The sequence below is a fragment of the Ictidomys tridecemlineatus genome, chromosome 2 (assembly GCF_052094955.1).
Source record: "Ictidomys tridecemlineatus isolate mIctTri1 chromosome 2, mIctTri1.hap1, whole genome shotgun sequence".
Classification (NCBI taxonomy): Eukaryota; Metazoa; Chordata; class Mammalia; order Rodentia; family Sciuridae; genus Ictidomys; species Ictidomys tridecemlineatus.
In genome coordinates, this window is record NC_135478.1 from 160,810,195 (window position 1) to 160,836,228 (window position 26,034).

Sequence of the window (26,034 nt, forward strand, 5' to 3'; positions counted from 1 at the left end):
ATCTAATTTATATCTTAGGTTATACTTTATAAAAGGTAGATCAAAACGAAGAAAGTAGGATACATATGAGTATCACAGTAACACATCAAAACTGGATCTAGGGTGCGGCCTGAGCATCTCTAGAGCTTGTTTTAATCATGCACTCTAATCCCTACAAGTTTCTACATCTATTTATTGGCAACATACATTGAAGCAAATTAGGACTACAGAAGAAATTAAGCATCATATAATTTTAAGTGGTCTTGGTAAGATGCTGGGTTTTATTATTTCAGGTTTTAGTGCCTACCCTTGCTACAGAGATCAAAAGGTCTTTGCTTTCAATTTTGGTGGTCCTAGGAGATAAACTCCGGGTCTTCCAAATCCTAGGCAAGTGCTCTAACCACTGAGCTACACCTCCAGCCCTATTTTTTTTTTAAATCTAAAAATAAAATACCTTTATACAGCAGCATTAAATTTGCCTCTATAAGGGGAAAAAAAAATTCTTCATCTACTTATTAAAAACCTGCATGGTCTTAAATGCGGAAATTTTGAATGAATAACAAATTCAATCAACAAAATGATTCAATTGTAGAGTTTAGCCTGAAACAATTTAATTTTAAAGTAAATACCTATTACAAAGCATTTAAGAGGCCTACCTCTACTGCCCTCAGGACATCTCTGAAAACAGACCGCTGCTTTCTCTTGTCCACTTTGGCCCGGTGTTTATTTCCATCTGTAGCCAAAGCTCTAAGCATCTGTGTCAAAGACTCCATGTCTTCATAAAAAAAGTCCTGAAAAAGCAGAGCAATTTCATTTTACTTGTTTTTGTTTTTTAATTTTTACAAAGTTTCTTCTAGAGTTAACAAAAAATAGCCTACCTTTAAAAAACATCTAGTTAAACAGAACACAAAAATGTAAAGGGTTTAAAGATTTTGGTGCCCAGACACATTTATATTATCATGAAAAATTTTAATCCAAAAATGCTAATTACAGAAATGCTAATTACCACAAAAGAGTTAATGGTCCCCCTTCCAAATGTATCCAGATGCATTCAACAATTGTGCTCCCACTAATACAAGACATTACTGAGATTTTAAAATGTTCAGTGATACATTTTTACACTACTAGACTTCTACTCTTTGGCTACCCAACCCCAAATCACTCATTTCAGGGAAATACAATTATTCTTATTCCAAAGACTGGTACTGGTAATGCTTCCCCACCCCCCCCCCCAATATCTTTTTAGTTGTAGATGGACACAATACCTTTATTTTATTTGTTTACTTTTATGTGGTACCAGGGAACAAACCCAGTACTCACGCATGCTAGGTACTCGCTCTACCGCTTGAGCCACAATCCTGGCCCAATGGTAATGCTTTTTAAACTTCTTAATTTCTAAGCAATGAAGCATTCATATCAGGTACACAATTTAAGTGATTAAATTATTTAAGGCAAGAAGATACTTTAATCTCATTCAGGGGAAACTACTAAGTACATTATTTGCTATTACCTAAAACTGATTAAGAATTTCCTGGTAAACCTGCTAATACATTCTAAGAAGTCTCTTTATTTGGTCCTTTTTTCTCAATTCCCTAACTCCATTTATGTGGGTGGGGGTGGGGATGTACAAAGGATCAAACTCAAGGGCTCACACATACTAGGCAAGCCCTCTACTCTGAGTTGTATCCTCTGCCCTCCCAACTCCATTTTACAACCACATTAAAAACTAAGACACACAATCATGGTGCACACACCTCTAATCCCAGCAACTGAGAATGTTGAGGCAGGAGGATCACAAGTTGGAGGCTAGTCTCAACTACTTAGTGAGCAGAAGTATGAAAGATTTGAAAAATCTATAAAGATGAATAAAAATCTAAGCAAATTCTATACATCATCTTAATTAATTCTAAGAACTAAGAACCACTGCCAGTGATTCTCAACTAGATACACTTTTGACTCCCAAAGAACATTTGGCTGTTTGGAGACATTTTTAGTTGTCACAACTAGGGGAGAAGAGTGCTACTGGCATCTAGAGTACAGAGGCCAGGGACGTTACTAAACATCTTACAATGCACAAGACAGCCCCAAACACAAAAGTATCCAACACACACACCAAACAACAAAAACCTTTTTTAGATGATGAATCACTGAGTTCAATAAAATACTAAAAGATGGGAAAGAAATGTATACAATATTAGAAAAAAAAAAAGTCTTCATAAAGTGCTTGGAAATCTGGGTATGTATGTATATATGTAGGTAATGTTACATTTTCCCTTCCTTTGTGTGTGTGTATACATATATGTAACTCACACAGTAATTATTACATAGCAAGGTCAAAAGTCCTGGACTAGAATTTCAAATATACTACCCACTACACTAAGTTTTAAGAATTATAAATCTGTTTTATCATCTATCTGTCAAAAGAGAATATCCACACTCTCATACATTGGTTACGGATTAAATAAGATAATAAAAATAAATTTGTCAATAAATTCTGAAGCATTAACTATTATATCAGAATTCTACACTTAGAGGAATGTACATGGAACTTGTATTTTTCTAAAAACCTGTGAAACACCTGGATGAGGCAGTTTAATCATATGTAAAGCATGTATTTTGCATTAAGTTTGAATCACAAGCCTGCACCATTTACAACCTTGGGCATATTCATACTAGCCATCTGTGCCTCAGGTTCCTCTTATGTAAAATGCAAGGAATTAATGCTATCCACATTTCATAGGTATTTAATAAAGATTAAATAAAATATTAAAAGTATATAAAACAGTACATAAACATACATTAATCCCTAATGGCTTTCAACATTATAAGATATAGCCTATTCAATCTAACATAATATAAATACAACAAAGTAGGTGGCTGAAGATTATTATTTGTTACCTAAATAACAGCATAGCAAAATTAAATGATTTCAAAAGTTAAGCAGAATAAGGACAAGCTCTTTACCACAGAGTTACATTCCCTTGGATTAATTCATTTTCAATCATCCTGTAACTACCATCTCTACATATATGAAAAGCTTAAATACTTAAAAATAATGGCAGACTCGGTTCTGTTTGTAACAGCTCATTTTTGCCCTTGGACAAGGATTTAAGTCGTATAAACACATTTGGATGAGTTCTCCTAGCTATCTATGATTTATTAAGTCAAAGATTAAGATATACAGTGGTAATACATTTACACAAATTTAAACAAATTGAACATGTATAATTTAAATTGCATTACAACTTTCCTTTTAAGATGCATTTAAAAGGTGAACATAAAAATTAACATTTCTAGCCAGCAAAGGAATGTAAGATTAAAAATTGGGACATCTGGGTGTCTGTGCTTTGAGGTTAAGAAACCATTAACTAGCTCAATAAAATTGATGACTAAATTTGAGGCCAAGTTTTTACATAAGGAGAATCATTAACATTAACTTACTTCTCCTTCCTATCTCCTACCCTTAAAAGAAAAGTGGGACTACAGAAAAATTATGAGTAGACATTTTTAACATACAGGCCTAGAATGGAATGCAAAGGACTAAATAAACATGGCATACAATCCAGAACAATGTATCAATTGTATTTGAAATATGCACTGTTACAAAATTGCAGGAAAAAAAAATGCAGTTTGAAAATGACTGTTTACTCCTCAGATTTAAAAAAGCATCTAGTGAAAGTAACTGAAGGTTAGAAATAGTATCTTCTATTTAGTTACCAATTTCCCATAAATATATGCATTTCCTTACTGGATCCTTATTTTTTTATCTGGATAGTAAACATATCTATGGACTTGACATACAGGCAGTAAAAGCTGGTCCTTTACCTTACTTTGTTATTTATTTATTTTTTAATGTGGTACTAGGGACTGACCTCAGGGACATGAATCATCCCCAGTTTCTTTTTTTAATTTTAAGACATGGTCTTGCCAAGGCTGACCTCAAACCTATGATCCTCCTGCTTCAGTCTCCTGGCCACTGCACCCAGCTGGCATACAACAGCACGTTATCTGAACCATGTATCTAAGAAAAAATTCCCCTTCCTGCAGTTAAGATCTGATGCATTCCTTTCTTCAGCAATGCTTAGACTAGAAATTATAAACTAGAGTCCAGTTTGCCTGAGACAATAGGTTTCCTGGAACACAGGACTTTTAATGCTAAACCCAAAAAGGTTCCAAGTAAACCGGGATAGCTTATCAAACTAAAACAAACTCAATTACCTCTGAGAGCCAAGCCATGGTAACTAACATCCATGAGTAGAAAATGGATAGGGAAGGCACATGTACCACTCTAAAAAGGCGATGTTAAATGACAATGATTATAAAGTCATCTCATTCCAAACCTGTTAACCTAATACTTCACTCATTTGATATTATAAAGCATCACATGATTAAGTTACCTTAATATGTTAGGTATTGGAGAAATCCAAACATCTCCATTAAAATTACACAACTTTCTCAGTGAATACATCATCCCCCTATACTTCAATTCAACAGATAGTAAAATTCAAGTATAATGAACTATACTCAAATACTGCTCTACCAAACTTCTATTGGTTTATGCTCTCAGAAGTATCATCAGTGCTAAGAAGCAGCTCAATCACAAGGTTCTCACTAAGCAATCCTATAAATTTATCATCCAGTTCTTAATTGTGATGGTAATGTTGGAATAACAATCCTTGTGGCACAAGCTTTTTCCTCTGCCAATTAGGTACTTACACTCTCCATTCCTCTGGCCAATTCAAAAAGAAGTGCCAAAGATTCGCCAGCAGCTATTCTCATGTTTACATCATCACAAGAAAGGAGGCTTGGAAGTTTATGGAAATGCCTAAAAAATAGTTAGTCATTACAATGTGAATGCGACAGTTATGTCGACTAAATGTTTTTACAAAATATGAAACTAAAAACACATACATCTCCAGCTTTTTCTTTACTTCACTGATTGGGCATATAGTCAGTAATAATGTCCATGCGAGAAGTGAGCTGATATGAAGCACTGTGTTTGGGGTGCTGCAGATAACATTACTGTCTTTCTCCTTGAGATAGGACTTGGTGAAGATATTTTCCAAACATTCCAGAGTTGAATACAGCTCCTAATGAATAAGAATATGACATAAAGTAACCATCATAAATTAGAAATAATCATATGTAACTGAAGTCAAAGTTTTCTACTTACAGTAATATCATCTGTGGCAATAAAACTGCAAATACCAAAGGAAGTTGCACACTGAAATAAAAAAAAAAACATATAGAGATCAATGCTTAGCTTTCTTATTAATTTTACATGCACTTTTGTAATTCAGTATGAAAATTTTCTCAACTACGTGACTCTACGACATCCTAAGGACAGTATATGCACGAAGCAGGGGAGAAGAAAAGAATATTAGACCAAGAGTCAAAGGAAGTGCACTTTAGTTCATACTCCGCTACCAAACTCCATACAACTTTAGGAAAGTGATTGTTTCTCTTGGTTCTTTTATTAATTCATAAAATTGAAGGGTGATGAATGTATTCATTAAAAAAAAATTTTAGATGTTGATGAACCTTTATTTTATTCATTTATTTATATGCAGTACTAAGAATCAAACCCAGTGCCTCACACATGCTAAGCAAGCACTCTACCACTGAGCCACAACCCCAGGCCCTAATTTCTAAATCCACTCTAGCCCCACAGTCTATGATTTAACTTATGCGAGTGAAGCGTTTGAAGGGGTGAACTAACTATTCCCATTGTTTCCTTATTGTATGCAGTATAGGTGTCTAGCAGATCATTTCAACCTTTAACTTTTAAGATGGAGCTGAAACTTGGACATTTGCAATAAACAAGCCCACTCTATTAAGGACCTTTTGTATTAAGACTGTTACTGTTTTTTTACATTTTTAAAACCACCGAGATTCATTTTTTTTTTTGTAGTTGTAGATGGACAGATGCCATTTATTTGTTTATTTTTATGTAGTGCTAAGGCTCGAACCCAGTGCCTCATACTTGCCAAGCAAGTGCTCTGCCTCTGAGCAACCACCCCAGGCCTTCATTGGTTTTTATAAAGACTCTACTATGAAAACTTGTAGAACGAAGCTACTTCCAAGAAATAAGCACTCAGAAGTAGAAATCTCATAAAACTTAAATAATTTCCAAATTATTAAAAAGTATCAAACAATTAAGCTGGGCGTGCTGGCACATGTCTATAATTCCAGCGGCTCAGGAGGCTGAGATAGGAGGATCACAAATTCAAAGCTAATCTCAGCAAAAGTAAGGCACACTAAGCAACTCAATGAGACCCTGTCTCCAAATTACAAAAATTGGGCTGGAGATGTGACTCAGTGGTCTACTGCCCCTGAGTTCAATCCCCGGTTCCACCCTCCCCAAGAAAGTATCCAAACAATTAGAAAATCAAAGCTTTCTCAAACTTCAAAACAGATAAATATTTCACAGGCCAGAGTTTCAGAGATTGCTATGCCTACCCATATTCATCTTTTTCAAAAGAACTTACTTAGGACATAGCAATCAGAAAGAAAAAAAATAACATTGTTAGTAATAAAAAAATAACTACCCAATTAAAGAGTCCAGATCATTTATTTAAGTGCCAATCAAAATTATTCTATAATAACCCTAAATAACTCAATATAATATTTATCTGTATTATGATCTTCAATTTCAAAGACGTAGGAATTTGTTTTATATCGAATGCTGGGCATCAAGCCTAGATAGATCTGTAAACTTATTAAAAATCTTATACTTACAGCTTGCCTAGCCTGGATACTAGCTGTCCCGTCACAAATTATTTTCTTTAGGACTGGTCCAAGAGTTTTTAAAATCTCTTCACTTTCAATTCCAGGGCCTAACTGAATACAAAGAACAGAAGCAAGCGCTGCAGCTGCCCGCTGCTCGTCGCTCTTCCCTACAAAAGAAGCCAAAATACAACCATAACTAATTATTTTCAACAGACTAACTTATTAAGATAGTAATTCCCAAATTTTTTCAAATACAAAATGGCATCTACCATTTATGAAACCCTTCCTACACTTCAGACTTTGACATAAGGTATAAACTCAGTGAGGCCACAGTGGTGAATCTTAAGAAACAGACCTCACTCAAATCCTAGACCAGCCACTAACTATTCAAATGATCTTCGCTTAGTTATAGATGATTTTCCTCATCTGTAAAATGAAGATAAGTAACGCTGTTAAGGGATTACTACATTGGTTCAACAAAATAACATGTTTCATGTCAATTTCTGCCTTCTAACTCCATAAGATATTCATAATGAACATGTTCAAGCAATCCTTGAATTAATCTCCAAGCATTTCATATATACACAGCCCAAGAGGTAATTCTTCAGATTTCCCTTCAAAATGTTTTTGAATGAATAAGGGATTAAAAATAGAAACCACATTCATATATAAATGATTTTTTTTGAGAACCATATGCACAAAAGGGTGTAAGGCAATAGAAATCTATTATGTTGCAAATTTAAAATCTATAATGTGCAGGCCTCAATGAAATTTTTAAACTTAGCTAGTCCAACTACCATTACGAGACAGTTTTAATGCAAAGTATATTTTTAAAAGTCACTGCGTACACTGGATGCTGTGGCACACATGCTCAGTTCAATCCTTGGGGCCATACATGCAAAAAAAAGCTACTGTGTTATCTCAAATACAGTTGGCTCTGCTATCAGCTATACCACTAAAAATTTATGGGCTTAAGAGCTGTCTGGCTTTCCCAATGCCTTTCCTTATTCTGTATAATGAGAGGGTGAAATCAATCAAGGGTTTCATTCATGACAAAGCTTCCATCCTGAAGCAAAATGAGAAAAATAAGAACATAAAGTTCATTCACTTTAAAGAAATATATGCTTTCTACATTTTTGGTGCTATAAGTATTTTGTTAAAAAAAATAATGATAGAAGGTAATTATCTTTATAATGTGCTTGGCAAGATATGTGAATTGGTAGATAATAATCTATCTAATTTTGTGGTTTCTAAAACTGAAAAGTCTGGTAATAATAAGCTGAATCTTTAAGGTCTCTCTTTATCCTTACAAGCTCTATCATTGAAACAATATAAATTCCAGAATTCTAGAACTACAAAGTTCTAGAAGGCAAACATTCCAAGGGATATCTTAAAAAGTGATATCTTCTACAAGTACAATGGATATTCTAAATAAGTGCAAGGGAAAATGAGCTAGATGACATAATATTTGTGCAAATTAGAAAATGAAGTAGGAGGTCTTTTGAAATAATACACACTTTCAAGACTTCTATATCTAATCAGAGAGTAGCAATCACCTCTTAGGATAGAACCAAAGATGACAATCCAACCCAATCCTTCCATGTTTGTTACATAAATAAAAACAAAAGTCTCTAACAAATCTCATTCTCGGTTATAACAAGCATGCAATATTCCTTGACTATCATAAAGACTAAACTAGAATTGCTAATGTCATTAACAAATGTCATTGCAAAGAAGACAGCAAATTCATCATTAATTCTGCGCCACTTACTCAAAAATAAGGGTGATTACCTTTTTTTAGACAGCGTTCAATGCTATCAGTTAAAGTCATTCTTCTTTCCAGAATAAATTCATAAAACATTTTTGAAGCCAGTACATTTTTAATACCTTCAAGAGCTGCCTGCCTTGTCTTCACACTATTTAAAACAAGAAAGATCTAGTTGAGAATGTTGCCACTAGACAATGTTTAAATCTAAATTATCTTCAAGTCCTAAACATTTTTCAATAATTTTCATATATAACCTACCTTAATACATAAAAGATTTTTAAGCTGCTTATATCAGAACATTTTTCTGTTTTTTTAGTTTGATAGGCAGAACTCTGAGTGAATAATATTTCACAGTCTCAATGTGTGATTTCTCCAGTATTATAGTAAGTTTACATTTTTAACACTACAATGTTTGCATCTTCTGGGCTTTACAATTCCATCCCTTAGTAAGTTCTACAACTACTATAAAGAAAACAACACAGCTTTGATATTTTTCATGTCCATACAAAAATCAGTGGACATACAACTTAAAGCAAAGTTTAATTATCATCTCTAATTGAAGATTAACTTTAATTCAATAAATCTATTTCTACTGTAACAAAATACAGTTACATATATGCCAGAATAATGACCAATTCAAATTGATCTAAATCCTAGTGTCAAGTTACTACCCACATTAATAGGCTAAAGGAACAAAAAACATTAATTCCTCCAAAGTAAACAAAAAAGCATCAGAAAAACATTGCTGTATCACAGAACTGCCCAAATTATAAGATGGCTGATCAGAATCACCCAGAATGGAGAGTTTTTAGTATTTCCTACCTCTTATCCAGGGTCAGGTCAATTAATCCCTTCAACTTATACTCTAAGTCTTCCTGAGTTCCTTCCTCATCAAGGACTTCTGGCCCTAAGGAATAATTATAAACCATCAATGTAATTTTAAAAAGGGAAAAAGCAGATAGAGGAACAATTATAATATACTTTAGCTATAAGAATTCCTTCACCTTAAACAACTTTTTATCTCAAATTGGCAGATTATATTTAAAATTCATACCATCTTCAGCAAAACTGGAAGGATCACTGTAACCACTGCAATGGCTCATTGTTTCAATTGATGCATCCTCATCACTAAAAGGTTGAACATTTCGATGCTGGCCACCTATTAGACAGAAAAGATGATTTTGTTGCTATATATGCAAACATTTGGACTACATTTTATGTTAAATTAGAGGTAAGGTAAGGTAGTTTTAAAGATAATTTGAATTAAAAGGAGAGAGAGAAAAGGCTTCAAATAGAAACTTTGCTATTTCATATGTCATAAAAGCTTGTTAAATTAAGGTTCCAATATACTCAAATTTAAAAATATCCATGCTATTAATACAAAAAAAAATTTTTTAAAAACCAGAATATTTCTTTCAATATCATCAACTTATGGAACAAATTCATGATAACTTAGGAATTTCATATTAATAAAAAAACTAGCTACTGGCCAAATTATATTATTATATTGTGTGCGCATATGAATAAGTAATAACAAATTCCATTGTTATATGTAACAATACACCATTAAAAATATTTGATGGAATAAAGGTTACTCAGTTATAAATTATACTGAACACTGAATGAACTAGAATGAGCTACAAATTCTACCCCAAGAGTGCCTTCAAATCACCTGATTTACCTAAGCCCTATTTCTCTTAGTTGGGAAATCAAAGACTATACCAAATATCACAAAGACCCTACATTCAAAAAGTTCATATTATTTACTACCTTATTTTTTAAATCCTGTAAGTTAAAATGAGTTATTTTTCTTTCAAATAGGGCATGTCATTATTTCTTTTAATCAAAACAGAGAACTTAGCAGATTTTTAAATTAACATAGCAAGTAGCCTTCCAATTTTCTTGCTTATTGCCAAAGTAGTAAAGCATGAAGAATAATGAAACCAAGATCCTAAAATTTCACAATCACTGCGCTTAAAATAAAAGTAAACAAAGATCTATGATGCTGTACTCTATTTCTGGATCCATCTTCACTGTCTTCATGACTAGAAATCATGGCAACAGTTGAGCGTCATCTGATTAATTTTACAACTCACAAGTCAATTTACATTTTTAATTTTTCATATTCAGCCATTTTTAAGAGTAGTTCAATAACTTCTCTTGACTATATAGTCAGTTTCCATTTCCTTTTTTTCCCCAAAGTCAAGGGAAAGAGGGATTAAGAGAAGAAAACAAAAAAGAAACAAAACAAAAAAAAAAACAAGGGGAAAAACCCTGCATGAATGCCTGATATCTGGGTCAAACTTTGTGAGTCTGACAAACTCACCTATTAATGAGGTGGCACTCTAGATACATAAAGTCCTTATTTCCACAGGATTTATTATGATTTTTTTTTCCTTTCTGAAAATTGCTCCCTTCAGAGCTTGTCCAGTATGCACAAGGCTCTGGGTTCTATATCTAGTTACCACAACAAAATGCTCTCTTTAAATCACCACAAGTTAGGCCTGGGATGTGGCTCAGCGGTAGAACGCTAGCCTGTGAGGGGCCCTGGGTTCAATCCTTAGCACCACATAAAAATAAATGAATAGAATGAAGGTATTATGTCTAACTACAACTAAGAAAAATTATATATATATATTTTTAATCACCATAAGTGGGCATACTTGTATTAGATTTTCTTAGCTTTCTGGAAATTTCCAGTCTCAATGGAAAGTTCATTAAAGTGATAAAGAGAAGTTGGTCATCTATTTAGCTATATAGTGGAGACATCATTTAAATCTCATTCATCTACATATTATTTTAAAAATTAGTAAGTTAAGTGGTTTTCAAGTTTGTGAAATTTCTACCTCTTCTACTCCACTATTACTTGCTTATTATTTATCAAATAGGCAAAATATTCCATGAGATCAAGTTAAAAAAAGCCAATCTCATACCCACCCCTCCCCCAGTCCTACTCACAAGAGAAAACCAGAGTTAATAAGTTCTAACGTAAACATCCAAAAACTTGGGAAGCATGTAATTTTATAGACTATTCAAAGAATTACTTTCTATTTGCCAGTATGTGCTAAAAATTAAGAGTTTTAAATGTTTGTATTGTATATACTAAAATACAGTGTTTAAATGAACCTTTTCTGCTAAAAAGGCGGGCTGTGATAAGGTGGACAGGTCACAAGTCATCCTTGAGGCAAAATATTCAAGGCAATTCCCCTACAGCCATCAGACACCTCTACAGTTAAGTACTGAACAAGAAAGGAAAGAGGTATGCCAGGAAGCTTCAAAAGGGAATGTTTGTGATTCATAAAGACCACTATTACTAATTTCCAAACTTCAGTTTGCTTGCTGCTTCTCATTACTTCCATTTTATCAACACACACAAAAAATAAAATTATGGTCTTCTAGGCAGAATTGAAATGTGTATTTCAAATAAGGAACACTGAAACAGAGGATAAGAGGTATCCTCAGTTGGCCCAAAGCAGCTTGATAAAGAATAAATTTCACCAAAATGGAGAGCTTTCAATCAGGATAGCAACATAAAGAAGGATTGAATTTGTAATCATCCATTTCCAATGTCAATTATTAAGTGTATAATACATGATCATAAGTGTTCAGGCTGCCATACAGTTTCCAATAATCTGTAACAAGATAACTGGTATATTTACTATTTAATCAAAGGCATATCATTCTGAGGATCAGAAAGAGTGGCAACTGTGTCAATAAATACCCAATGGCTAATATTAGCTGGATGATCTCCAAGGATATCCCAATATTCAACTCCATAATTTCAACAATTACTAAATGAGATGACTGTGTCCAGTTTTGGACTACTTTAATTGAGATTAGTGTGGTGTCTTGTAGGACTGACTTTCCGGTTGGAATTTTTTCTTAACCGTATTATACGTAAATACAGTTAACACCTACCCATTAGGAAAAGCTTCTACTTTGCAGTAAGGGCCCCCAAACCCTAAACTTTTCGCCAACTGCAAACTGAGTTCCTTGCCACCTGATTCACTGCAGAGAACCCACAGAATACAGCACTAAAGGTGAACGTGGTTTCTGCCTGGGGGAATAGGAGGTCGCCTCGACTAGCCGCAATGGGGCAGGAGTGCGTGACTTCTGCAGGTGCTAGTACTGAGCAAGGTCCCAACCAAAGGTGGGGCGGTGGCCGCATTCTCAGACGTCTCCGCCCCGCCAGGTGAAACACGCAGGATGCGCTAGAAGGCAGCAGAATGGAAGCCACTCGCGCGCCTCTGCGTCATCGCCTCTGCGTCATCCCGGCCGCATAGCGTAAGGTCCAGGCCGCGTGACGCAGGAGAGGGTCCAAACCCGCCAGACGTTTGGCACTCCTAAGAACTCCATGTTGAAGCTGGGATTCACAGGCGGCCGGTGACAGCACGGGCGCAACTCCACCTCTACCCGGCTCTTGGTCATCTAGGGCTAACTAGCAGTAGTCTCTGGGGACAGCTCCTTTCCCACGCAACTCCAGAGCACCTTCATCCCAACACACTCTCAAGCCCAAGGGCCCTTTCCTCCCTGCCCTAGCGGCCGGTGCCCGAAGTGTGATTCGCATGCTGGAACCAAATCGCGCGAGGCACGGCACCCAGGGCACGCTGGGAACTGTAGTTTGCCAGCCACACCACGCGCCTGGGAGACGCAAACGTCCGAAGGCAAGACGGAACTACAACTCCCACTCGCCCCGGGCTGGGAGCCTCGCCAACCCGGCCGGCACCAGGACGCCGTGGCGGGGATACCCCTTACCTGCCGTTGCTGCAGCTGCCCCTGAGCCGCCGCCACCACCGCCACTGCCACCGCGGTGGGGAGTGTTCCGCTTCTTATTCTTCGGCATCGTGGGACGCCCGGTGCCGTCTAAACTCGGAGTTTAGCGAGGATCAGCCGATGGAGCTGCACTTTCTACTCGTACGTCTGTGAGGCGGGCGGCTGAGAGGCGAGTCTTCGGCTAACAACAGAGGCGAGAAGCGGCGGGGGTAAAAATGGGCGGTGGCGGCAGCAGAAATCCCCGTGAAGAGCTGTGATCGGAAACGATACATGTTTCTCTCTAGCGCGGGAGCTAAGGCGGGGCGGGCGAGACCACGACGCCTTAAGTAGCCAGACGACCGCCTGTCGTCACCATATGTGGGCGGGACTCGAACTCTCACTAGCCAATCCCTTCAGATCTCCCCACTAGCGTCCACTTGGGCGGCCCATGTAACCTGACTCCCAATCCCAGGCGGCAAGTCTTAGTTCTGCGCCCAGAGAGCGAGTCTTCGCGGCCGCACGGAATTTAGGGAAATGTAGTAGGCCCGGGGGTGGGGCCTCCGGCTCCGCCCAGCTACCCCCAAGGGGCTTTTCTGCTTTCTTGCTTCGCTGGGTGTGACCCCGCCTGTGCTTGGCGCACGCCTGCGTTGGTATTAACTAATGTGGTCATGCTGGTGATCCATCCCGCAAGTATGCTTGGTAATGAGAGCCGCCTTCCGACTGGGAGCTACGCAATCACTTGTGCTACTCTTTCTTGGCCACTCTAGTTCTTTTCTTTAACCTTACCCCTGCTTCGCAGGGATCTCTGCCCAAGCACAACCATCTGTCTCTGAGAACTTTTCTGTGATAGTGTTTGGATTAGTTTTAACAATCATCAATACCTACATTTGAACTGTGGTTCAGGAATACCTGAACCACACATACGCTCCCACACCCCAGTCCAGTATGCTTTTGTCCACTTTAGTTGTGTCATTTCGGGTATATGTCATATTCTAGACTTAAAATACCTGGCAATTTGGTGTCAAATCTCCATATAAGAATTTGCCCTTGACAGTTCTTCCTGCCAATTAGAAGGTCAGTTTGGGATAAGAGCTTCCGAGAATTTAACAGCTGGTAAAACAAACATGAGCTATAAATATCAATAATCTCAGTGGGGTTTGTTTTGTTTTCTGGAGGTGCTTCTAAGATCTCTGTCTTCCTTGTTAAACATTTGCCCTTTATTTAGGGCCTGTTATTAGGTTCCTATACTATGTTTATGACAGACCAAACTCTGAATCACTTCAGTGTAGGTGACTCATTCTCTACTCCACCTCTCACCTGCGCTCCATTCGCTTATTTTTTAACCACCTGTAGGACATTTTCACCTGGCTGTCCAATACTGTGTTTTCCTCTTCCTGTCTTCACTGTATTATTATCCTCCCATATGCTCAAATTCCGAAAAATTCATACATGGCTCCTCTCTCTTTAGTGTTCCTGCAAAACAATTGGTTTTAAAATAAAGCTTTCAAATTCGTGTCTTATTCTCTAATCACATGTGGCCTCAGTTCATGTCTGGGCTCCCAGACTTCATGTGCGTGTTTCATACCCAATGATTCTGTGAAACTTACTCACATATCCCCTATTTTATTTATCCTCCCACTTTAATAGTTGTTAAAATATTTCAAGGTTCCCCTTACTGATATATTAAATGCCAATACTCTTAGCCTGACCTTTATTCCCTTTCCAGTTTCCCCATACACATCTTATTCTTCAGCTAAAAGGAAGGGACTGCTCTTCCTTTCCAATACACAGCTCTGCTCTCTCACTTCGATTTCATCATTATATTGTTTCATGTTCTTGCAATGCCCTTCCTCTGATTTTCATATTAAGTCTTGTCATCTCAGAAGATCTAGATCAAATGCTGCCACCTTCATGAAGGCTTCACACAGAATCTGTTCTTCTTCACAGTTCTTTAACTTGCTTTTTAGTGTTCTAATGGCACTAATTACATCCCCACAGGCCACACAGTCTACTCCAAGATAGTGTTCAAAGGGCACCATTTTAGGGTTGCTTTTACTTTGTTTAATCCTGAAGGAGCTAGTAAATTGCACACAGCATGTAAACCAGACAAGGATGCCAGTTGGTGGACAAAGCTTCCATCAATTCCCTTATATCTGGTACAAGGAACATCTGAAATCCAGGAGCTTTGGTCCCCATGGATGCAGTGAGATGTCTCTAGGATGAATGATCATAGAACTATTGACTCAATACCTGCTTAACCCCAGGCTCTTCATCTAGAAACAACATACATAAGACAAAAATTTAGCTATTCTGTAAATCCCATCACCCAGGCCTAATAATTCTAGGCCTTGAAAATTGTGCTTTGCCTGTGTTTGAGGCAACCCCTTTTTTTCTATATTCCTTCATTCCCATTAGAGACTCTTCTTGGACATCCTATTCAGAGTACATCATATACATACTTGTTTTACATTGATTTGTGAACACATCTGTCATCTCATGAAATTGTTGGCTTCCTCAAAACAAAAACCTGTTTACATCATCCCTGCATATTCCCTGTGGCACATAAAGAAGTGTTATTCATAATTATAGATAGTATACATTAAATGAATGTTTACAGAATTATTTACAAACTGTTTTCTAGTCCTTGAATACAGAAAACAGTCTTCAGAAAACAGTCAAACTGGGTACAAATTGTTTTCTAAACCTATTGTTACATACATGTCATTACATTATTATGTAAATATCTAGTTTAGCTCTGGATAAATACAAGTATCAAAAAGATTTAGCCATATTCATGTGATAGTCATTTTCAATTCAACATGGCCTATTTTGTATTATGTTTAAAGAAATTAATTACAAGACTCCAAACAGCAGGTCAACAAATAATTACAAATGCCAACAAGAAAGGGGAAGCACAATAGGGAATAGAATAAAGGAGTTTTCTCCTAGTCAGTCTTTTCCTTTTGATTCAGGAAATACCTTCCCCAAGGATTTCTGCCTACATCTCATCTCATTGGCCAAAGCTGTGTCATATGATGATCCCTAGCTGCAAGGGAAATTAGAAGACACGTTTTTCATTGTGTTGTTTTATTTGGTACTTAGGAGTTTTTAATAGTGTACAGGAGTTCTTTACCACTGAGCTACATTCCCCGGCCCCATATATATATTATATTTTTTTTTATTGTTTCTTTTTTTTTGAGATAGGGTCTTGCTAAGTTGCGGAGGCTGGCCTCAAACTTGTGATTCTCTTGATTCAGCCTCCCAAGTGGCAGGAATTACAGAAATATGCCACCATACCTGGCAAGATAGTTTTAGTTGATCTCTTTGGTATTCAAATTGGAGGTTCTACTGATAATAATGAAGGAGAAATCATGTATTTAAGGCAGACAAACAGTAATGTCTGCCTTGTATATAAGCCAAAGTTCTGCCATGCTCTAACAAATAAATAACATATTTGTTACCAAGTTGACATTGTGTGCTCTTACCACTTAATCATAATAAAAAATATTTTCCTCCTATAAAACATGATTTATTTTAACATTCCATCTAACAGGTATTACCATTTGTGGTAAGTATACTCAAATATTGCAAAAACAAGTGTTCCATTAAACAAAATTTAGGTTGAGAAGAATTACAAACTGTAATGTAGAGGACTTTGATTCAAGAACAAGTAGCACATATATTCAAACCTTTCTGAAAGGTATAACCATGAAAGGTTTTCTTTGAATACTTTATAGCCTCCTTCTGATTCTTTGCATAGCATTTAGCAAAATTAAATGTGTCCCAGATCTTTCATGTAGTTTGTCTGAATCTGGTTCTTTTCTATATCTCCTGAATCGCCTTTCATCACTTGACATATCCCTTCCCTTCTGCTATATGGAACTCCTAGCAGTTCTCCAAGATCGCCAGGCTCAAGTTTCCAGGTCTCATAAAGGCTTAACTTGCTAATCGTCTCATTTCACCTCCTGCCCCTCCTCACACCCAGTGAACTTCAGCCACACAGGTCTTCTTTGCCAACTCAAAAACTCAAAGTTCATTCCCTGCTGAAGACTTTTGCAACAGCTCCTGTCTCTGCCTGATATGATCATTTTTTGAGCTTCCCACGGTTGCCAGTCAGATCTCTTCTTGAATGACACCTCCCTAAAGATGCCTGCCCACTCTCCATTCTAAAGTAGCATCTTCATCCCCACCACCACCCTGCCTGTGGTATTCTCCTAAAGTGCCTAGCATTTTTCTAGTTCAGTAATTGATGTCTTGCTCCCCTTTTAGAATGTTAGAATTGAGGAAAAAGACCTAGTGTGTTGTATTCTCTACTTTATTTTCAGTACTGGAACAGTGCATGGCACTTAGATATTCAGTTCCCTAAAATCTCCCTCATCCTTGTGGTCGTAGATCCTGAACTCCCCAATATGTCTGATCTAAATATCTTCCCTAATAATAGCACTTATTGTTTTATAATTCTTTTGTGGAGGTGGGAACTGGGGATTGAACCCAGGGGCACTTTACCACTGAGCTACATCCCCAGTCCTTTTCTTTTTATCTTGAGACAGGCTCATAAAGTTGCTGAAGCTGGCCTGGAACTTGTGATCCTCTTTCTTCGGCCTCCTGAGTTGCTGGGATTACAAGCATACGCCATCACATCTTGGCATATTTTAATTCTTGATTATCTGTTTCCCCATAACACACGAAATACATATGGGCAGAGTTTGTTTCTAAAACACATCAGTTCTTTACAGAGGCATGTAGTATCTTTTTGCGAGTTAGAAAAAGTGCCGCAGTCTGGCTGGGCACAAAATAACCGAGCTGCCACAAAGCCTTGTAGGTTCAAACAGCAACTCTTTATTCCCGAACTCTCACTGGCAGTCTACTCACACTTCCCGGGAATACACTCCCCTCCACCGGGCTCTGCGTGCCAATTCTCATGGAACCCCAGGGAGAACTCAATGGGAACTCCAAAGTAGGGGCACCAAAGGCAGCAGGATCCGCCCTAATCCCTGAGCTGCCCTATTCCGGGAGCAGGGTCACCTTTCAATCATTCCCTCTGGCTAAATGCCAGGCATCATTCCCACTTAACTGTGGCTCTCAACAAAAAAGGATGCTAGTTCAAGGAGTGCTGATGGGCTGGAATTCAGCCCCATTCTGCTTTAAAGCATGTAGCCACACCGAGTATTTGTTTTTTAATCCACTGAGGGAGTGAACTTGATCTGTACCTGAGTATTTTTCTTAAAAGGCAAGAAATTAATGAGGGAAAGCATAAGATTAATGTTTACTAGAAGTCCACACTGTCATTGTTCTAGACAGTCTTTTCACACATCTCCTGTAATTTTTACAATAGCTCTAGGAAGGAAAAATTGGTATTACCATTTTATAGATGAAGAAATGGGCTCAGAGAGGTTTTGAAACTTCCTCCAAGGTCATGCCATTGATAAGCAGTGCATCTGTGATTAAAACTCAGACTATCTGCAAAGGTTATTCCTGGCCAGCCTTCATCACATAGGATCCTAACTGCTCACTCCCAGGATTTATGGGTTACATATGCAATACTGCTAGAGAGGGCCTATCTGGGCAAAATCTTGCCTACTTCCCCCCTTTTTTAGTGTCCCTTGATCCCTTGTGCCAATATTTCGGGTCATTCAGTTGTGGACTGCCTGATGATTGTTTGGTAAATTTTGACTTTTTGGTTATCTATAAGACTGGCAGAATTGTATTCTTAAATAGTAATGTTATTGAGTTAAACAATTTTTTAAGTGGATTGTTACCTGTTATGTTTCAGGTTACATTGTTGTCTTACCACAATTTTTGTTTTATTGTCAAGAATGGTGATAATGAAACATGCTACATTTGAGATCCCTGTTTATTTAAGGACACAGTGGCAAATTTAGTTAGAATTCCTGAAGCCTTGAAATATACATTTTTTTTCTGTTGCATAGAAGACTTCTCCGTGGGTTTCAGTTTTGAAATTGCATATACTTTCTCTAATAAAATTTCTAACAAAAAAACAATAAAAGCAATGTTTGTCTTCTAAAATGAGAATGTTGTTTATCTCACACAGTTGCAATATTATCAATAATACAACCTAAGGCTGTGTAAGAAGAGTACTTACAGAGACAGTGATGTTTTTGACAGTGCATTGGAAGAGCTTTATGGTAATTATATATGTTTATTTATTTTATGATTATCTTTTATTTGAAGATAAAGAATATCACTGGGCTTTTTCATTTTGATCTTCTTTGACACTTCATACCAAACATAATCAAAATTAACTTGTTCTTTACTGATCTCTCTACTTCCTAATTATTTATCCTTCCCAGCTTTCTCTATTGATGGCATCGATCTTCTGGCCAAGTAAACACAGAATCTTAAAGTTGAAAACGATTTGAGAGGTTATCTACTTTAAACTCATTTTAGAACCTTTGACAACATGATTAAGATCCAGATCTCTAAGTCAGTCTTCCTGGTTCAAATCCTAGAAATACAATTTGCAATGGATTCTTAAGCAATCACTTTACCTCTCCATGCCATAATTCCAATGATAATAATGATAGAACATACTTCATGTGATTGTAACAAGGAATACATGGAACAACACTTATATAGCACTTAGTCAAGGACTGAGCACAAAAAGCTACGAGCCATTAATATTAGCAAACAGATGTTTATCCATCTTTTCTCAAACTTGCCAGTGTTAAGAATCACATATTTCCTCAAGGCACCTCATTTCAACATTGTTTAACTTTCACTTTTAGAAAAGTCTCATATTCCTTCAATAACCATCAAATATATGCTATGTACCAAGCACGATGAGAACAGAGGTGAATGAAAACAGGGTATCTGGCCTCAGGCAGCCTCCAGTTTAGCAAAAGAGTGCAACAGCAGGAGGCCTGTGGCTGTCCTCTCCCAGCCCACTTGGAGGCATTACTTTTGCTTCTTTCATAAATGATAAGCTTCTACTACCCAGTTTTCTAGACATCAAATTAGGAGACCCTTCATCTGCCCCTAAATAACTGGTCCATAGTCTTCCCAAATCCTCTCTTCTGGAGCAGATCACCTTGCCCCTGTGAACCTCCATTGCCTTATCTGAAAAAAGGGAGTCAGTAATCCCTACCCTATTAAGTGATGGGGTCATTGTGATCTCGTAGCTTTGTACTTTGGCAGATGCCAAGTAACCCATAATGATGTGATAATCCTTATTTTAAACCAAAGAAATCAATGATTCTCCTAATGATAGAATTTTAGACATTAGTAAACAAAGGAAAATCTTTTGGCTGGGAGTTGATAAGGTGAGAAATGAAATTCACCAGATCAGACTTACAACCAACAAGATTAGACAGAAAACAAAGCATCCAGCATTGCTCCTGAAAGTCTCCTTGATAATTCTATATTTTGCTTGAATGTCACCAGATTTTAGATCCTGACAGATCTAGATTCAGAATGTCTGTAAGTTTGGTGGCCTTATGCACATTCCTTAATCTAAGCTAGATTTCCTTATTTCTATCAGATTCCTTTTCCTGGGAATTCAGTTAGAACTAGAGGTAGAGTCAGGACTAGTCTTTTAAGCAGAGGATAAAATGTAGCTATCATCTGCCCACTATAGCCATTAAAAAAAAAAAAGTCAGTTTGCAGAGAGAAAAAAATGAAAATGAAAGAGGACTGCAAAGAACAGCAGAGACATAAGCTGAAACTACCTAGCTCCCCATGGGCTTCCACTTCTAGGCAGTAGAACTACCAGAGATTCAACTAAAATTCTGTCTTAAGGTTCCAGGAGACACCTTTGAACTTTTATTTTTTTTATTTATTTTTTAATATTTATTTATTTATTTTTTAGTTATCAGTGGACACATCTTTGTTTGTATGTAGTGCTGAGGATCGAACCCAGGCCGCACGCATGCCAGGCGAGTGCGCCTCCGCTTAAGCCACATCCTCAGCCCAACCTTTGAACTTTTAAAGCAAATATTATCTTATGCTTAAATTAGGTAAATTAAGTTTCCATTTCTTGCAAGCCAGAGTGACCAATAGTCTCTTTTTTTTGGCGGGCAGGGCTGGGGGGGGGAGTCGAGGATTGAACTCGGGCACTGAGCCATGTCCTCAGCCCCATTTTGTATTTTATTTGGAGACAGAGTCTCACTGAGTTACTGAGCACCTCACTTTTGCTGAGGCTGTCTTTGAACTCTCAATCCTCCTGCCTTAGCCTCCTGAGCTGCTGGGATTACAGGCATGTACCATCACGCCCAGCAGTTGATAGTTTCTTAATACTTTCTTGATCTAGTTTGTCCTGCTGTCCCAGGAAACTGTCCAGGCAAGTGGGACTTAAAAGACCTATCTTTTATTCTCAGATGAAAAGTACTAGGAAGTAGAGACAGATTCACCAAAACTTTGGGGGCATGTTGGCATCTTTCTAAATTATGGAGAATGAATGCATTGCCAAATTTCATTCATCATTAGTACTATTTATTGTGAATCAATCCTGCCAAGAGAATTCTGAAAAGACACTTTAAAAGCTTAAAACGAACTGAACTAACCTTACCAGATTTGTCACTTTAAATATTTGAAAGAGTTGTAAAATTACAATTATTTTAATTATTGTAATTTAAAATAGGAGGAAAAAACCAGCCATTGAACAAAGCTACCAAAACACTGATAACTTTATTAATAATGCATTTGATAAATATTTTTCATATTCTTCAAGACAAACTTTTGCAATTAATTTGTTGCAGCAGAGATTGCTTACTCAAGACACACCTCAACCCAGTTCCTCATTCTCAGAACCTCGATTCTGTTCAGATTGCCCACCTCCTTTGAAGGTCCATGTGATTCAGGGAAGCCTCGATCTAGCTTTAGTTCCAGAGGTTGGATCATGATTGATCCTGTAACTGATTCTTCCTATAAATGGTTGCTTAGTCTTAGGTACACCACACAGTTCTAGTCAATGAGGTATATGAGTTGAGAAGCAGGAGGGGCATATTTCTCCTTCCCAAGAGAAATAAAAATGGAGAGGTGATCTTCTGTTTCTCTGGCTTTTGTTATTACAGTCACCATAAAGACAAGCAAAGCCAGCACACCAGGAATGGCAAAACAAAACTCTGGGTGAGGTTTTGGAGTCAGAGTTATCCAACATGCATCACCCTTTTCCTCTTGATCTCTTATTATGTGAGATAATAAATGCTCATATTTTTTTCTGGTTGTATACATAGCATATTCACACCAATTCATGTCTTCATACATGTACTTTGGATAGTAATGATCGTCACATTCCACTATCAATTCTAACCCCATGCCCCCTCTCTTCCTCTCCCACCCCTCTGCCCTATCTAGAGTTTGTCCATTCCTCCCATGCTCCTGCTCCCTATCCCCTATGAATCAGCCTCCTTATAACAAAGAAAACATTCGGCATTTGGTTTTTGGGGATTGGCTAACTTCACATAGCATTATCTTCTCTAACTCCATCCATTTACCTGCAAATGCCATGATTTTATTCTCTTTTATTGCTGAGTAATATTCCATTGTATATATATACCAAAGTTCTCACAGGGTTCCGAGAGAATTGGCGCACGGAGCCCAGTGGAGGAATGTGTGTTCCCAGGAAGTGTGTGTAGAGTGCCGGTGAGAGTTCGGGAATAAAGAGTTGCTGTTTGAACCTACAAGGCTTTGTGGTGGCTTGGTTATTTGGTGCCCAGCCAGAATGCGGCAGCTGCCATTCTGACTGGAGTAAGATGAAATCTAAAGATCTATATAATGAAAATTTCAGAACCCTAAAGAAAAAAATCAAGACCTTAAAGATGGAAAGATCTACCTTGCTCTTGGATAAGCAAAATTAATATTATCAAAATGACCATACTTCCAAAAGCACTATACAGATTTAATGCAATTCTGATCAAAATTCTAATGACATTCCTCATAGAAATAGAAAAAGCAGTCATGAAATTCATCTGAAAAAATAAGAAACCCAGAATAGCTAAAGCAATCCTTAGCAGGAAGAGTGAAGCAGGTAGCATCGCTATACGAGACTTTAAACTATACCACAGAGCAATAGTAACAAAAATAGCATGGTATTGTCACCAAAACAGACTTGTAGACCAATGGTACAGAATAGAGGACACAGAGACTAACCCACAAAACTACAATTATCTTATATTAGACAAAGGTGCCCAGAACATTCATTGGAGAAAAGATAGCATCTTCAACAAATGGTGCTGGGAAAACTGGAAATCCATATGCAATAAAATGAAATTAAACCCCTATCTCTTACCATGCACAAAACTCACCTCAACATAGATCAAGGATTTAGGAATACAGCCAGAGACCCTAGGTATAATAGAAGAAAAAGTAGGCCCTAATCTCCATCATATGGGATTAGGCCCCAACTTCTTTAATAATATTAGACTCCTATGGCCAAGAATTAAAATCAAGAATCACTAAATGGGATAGACTCAAACTAAAAAGTTTCTTCTCAGCAAAAGAAGGAATCTGTGAGGTGAATAGAGAGCCTCATCTAGGGATCAAATCTTTACCCCTCACACATCATATAGAGCACTAATCACTAGGGTATATAAATAACTCAAAAAGCTAAACACCAAAAAAAACAAATAACCCAATCAATAAATGGGCCAAGGACCTAAAGAGACACTTCTCAGAAGATGATGTACAGCCAATCAAGAAATACATGAAAAAATGTTCATCATCACTAGCGATTAGAGAAATGCAAATCAAAACTGCTTATAATATTTAAGGTAGTTTTAATTTTGTCTTCCGCGATTTCTGAGACTTAGGGCTGAAAGCATGCCAGCCAATACTGTTATATCTAACAGTCTCTAGAATGATGGTACCATTTGGCCATTTTTAACATTCTTATATGTCTACAGAAATGAGATCAGTAAAAGTAATTACCCAACTATTCCCTTACCACCCTTAAAAGTTCCATATGTTCCAAGAAAGAAAATGTCTTTGAAATCCTCACTTCTGTCATCTGCTGTTTTGTATGTACAATGCACCAACATAGGGCCACTACCCACTTTATGCCACCTCCACAAAATTCTGTCCAAGGACACCCTGTTAAAACTATTTGGAGAATTTCCTTCCCTCTACGCCCACTATTATCGTGTATGACTCTTTTGTGGGCGTTTTTCACTCTCTTTCTCCATCTTTGGCATTCCTAATTAGAGTTTTCCTATCCCTTAGTGGTCCTTAATAGGTCTATTTGTCATTGTTATTGCTATTAATTGGCAACAGAATTTATTTTTTTAACCAAAACATCTTTCAGTAGGAAGAATCTATTTTTCTGCCAGTGGAATTCCAGGTGGATAATTATCATTTTGCTAAGGTCAATGATTCATGGAATGGTTAGTTTCCTTCTAAACAAGATCTGTCATGATGGGTCAGCAATGATACCTTATCTATACTCCAAAGACTGAGAGAATGAAATGTACTTCACCCACATGATAATAGAGTTAATCTGATATACTTCACAACTGTTATTTCTTTGAAGGTTGTTTATTGGCTTGGTTTCCACAGCCTAGTCTTTTATGTGTACATGAAGGAGGTATCTTTTAGTCCCACATTATTTCCATGCATGCATCTATTTACACAAATTTGTCTTTGTCTCCTGTTTCTGTTTCTTACAATGCATTTTAAGAAGCCCTAGGCTGATCAGGAAACTGTAAAAAAAAATAGGAAGTGAACCTATAACTTTAATACTTTTATGCTCCTTTTATATGTTTAAGACAAAATTCAAGGATGTTCTTTCTCTACTTGTTTTCCATGCTACCTCTTTTCTTAATTCACTTTCTCCCTATCCCCCAGTATGTTTCTCCTCAAAGGAATTCATGGTGCTTCAATACTATTTTCACACCATATAAGCTAGGATACTTACCCACATGTTTGGTTTTAAATAAAGAAGTAACTTTGCAAGATTCACTCTTTTCTTTCTTGTGATATTATTCATTTTTATATTTGGTTCTATTTTTTTAAGGATAGACTCAATAGTTGTCTTATAACTTAGAGAGATACAAGCAATTGATTGATGTTTTAGAAACTCTTTAAAGATGATACACAATGCAATCTATAGCTTTGGTGTTAATATTAAACTGCAGAATCATCTATTCAAGCACTTTCCTCACTTACAGTCACACAGACTACGCCAGTTCAATAAATTCTAAATGCATCCACTCTAACCCTACCCTACCCATCTGGTTCTCCTTTAGCATTATGAATTATGTCTAATTGCTCTAGCATTCACCTCGTATCAACCCAGAAGCCTAACCTCATCCACATACTGCCATTTCACATCTAAAATCTCTACACTCTCTCCTTTTATTTCATTCCCACTGATATTATCAAGTAAAACTTAGCCTCTAAGCTTATTTTCCCACCTCTTACCCAGCCTCAGGCTGTCTAGAATGATGTTCCTGAAGGCAAATCCCATAACCCTCTTCATACAGACTTTCTAACTCCCACCTCTGTCTCTATAGAATGGATTGTTCTCTCTGGTATGGTCCCTAGTGCCCTGGAGAAATTTCTGTCATGGGGAAACAGTATACCTTTAGTGGTAAAAAAGTACACTTTCTGGAGTCAGGAATCAGAATTTAATCCCTGATTCCACCACTCACCAGGGCCAAGTTACCAAATCTCCATGCTTCCGTCTGTCCTCCTATAAAGTGGCACTAACCAATAAATAGTACTTCATATAGTCAGTGGGAGACTTCAATTAGATAATACACATTCATACTTAGCAAATGCCTAGCAAAAAAATAATCTCAATAAATGTACATGATTACTATTACAGAAAATCTATGATTTACACTAATTTGTTT

At 37.1% G+C, this 26,034-nt stretch overlaps 2 protein-coding genes across 4 annotated transcripts in view; both read right to left on the minus strand.

The window, feature by feature from the left end:
- The window catches only part of Ifrd1 (interferon related developmental regulator 1), a 46,593-nt gene that overhangs the window by 5,874 nt on the left and 14,685 nt on the right, over window positions 1-26,034 (minus strand). Inside the window, exons 1-9 of one of the 3 annotated variants that reach the window (XM_005340418.5) lie at window positions 13,232-13,370; window positions 9,531-9,635; window positions 9,299-9,383; window positions 8,500-8,624; window positions 6,718-6,875; window positions 5,153-5,203; window positions 4,891-5,069; window positions 4,696-4,804; window positions 636-770 (exon numbers count right to left, since the gene is read on the minus strand). In XM_005340418.5, the coding sequence (XP_005340475.2) occupies window positions 636-770; window positions 4,696-4,804; window positions 4,891-5,069; window positions 5,153-5,203; window positions 6,718-6,875; window positions 8,500-8,624; window positions 9,299-9,383; window positions 9,531-9,635; window positions 13,232-13,319 (1,035 nt within the window). In that variant the 5' untranslated portion in view covers window positions 13,320-13,370. Of the gene's footprint in view, window positions 1-635; window positions 771-4,695; window positions 4,805-4,890; window positions 5,070-5,152; window positions 5,204-6,717; window positions 6,876-8,499; window positions 8,625-9,298; window positions 9,384-9,530; window positions 9,636-12,394; window positions 12,416-13,231; window positions 13,371-26,034 lie in introns of those variants that run through there. The other 2 variants (XM_040291711.2, XM_078040056.1) reach the window with 2 other exon arrangements.
- LOC144375387 (uncharacterized) lies at window positions 13,352-13,575 on the minus strand. Its single transcript, XM_078040057.1, has one exon. The coding sequence runs from the start codon at window positions 13,519-13,521 to the stop codon at window positions 13,363-13,365; it is 159 nt and encodes a 52-aa protein (XP_077896183.1). The 5' UTR covers window positions 13,522-13,575; the 3' UTR covers window positions 13,352-13,362.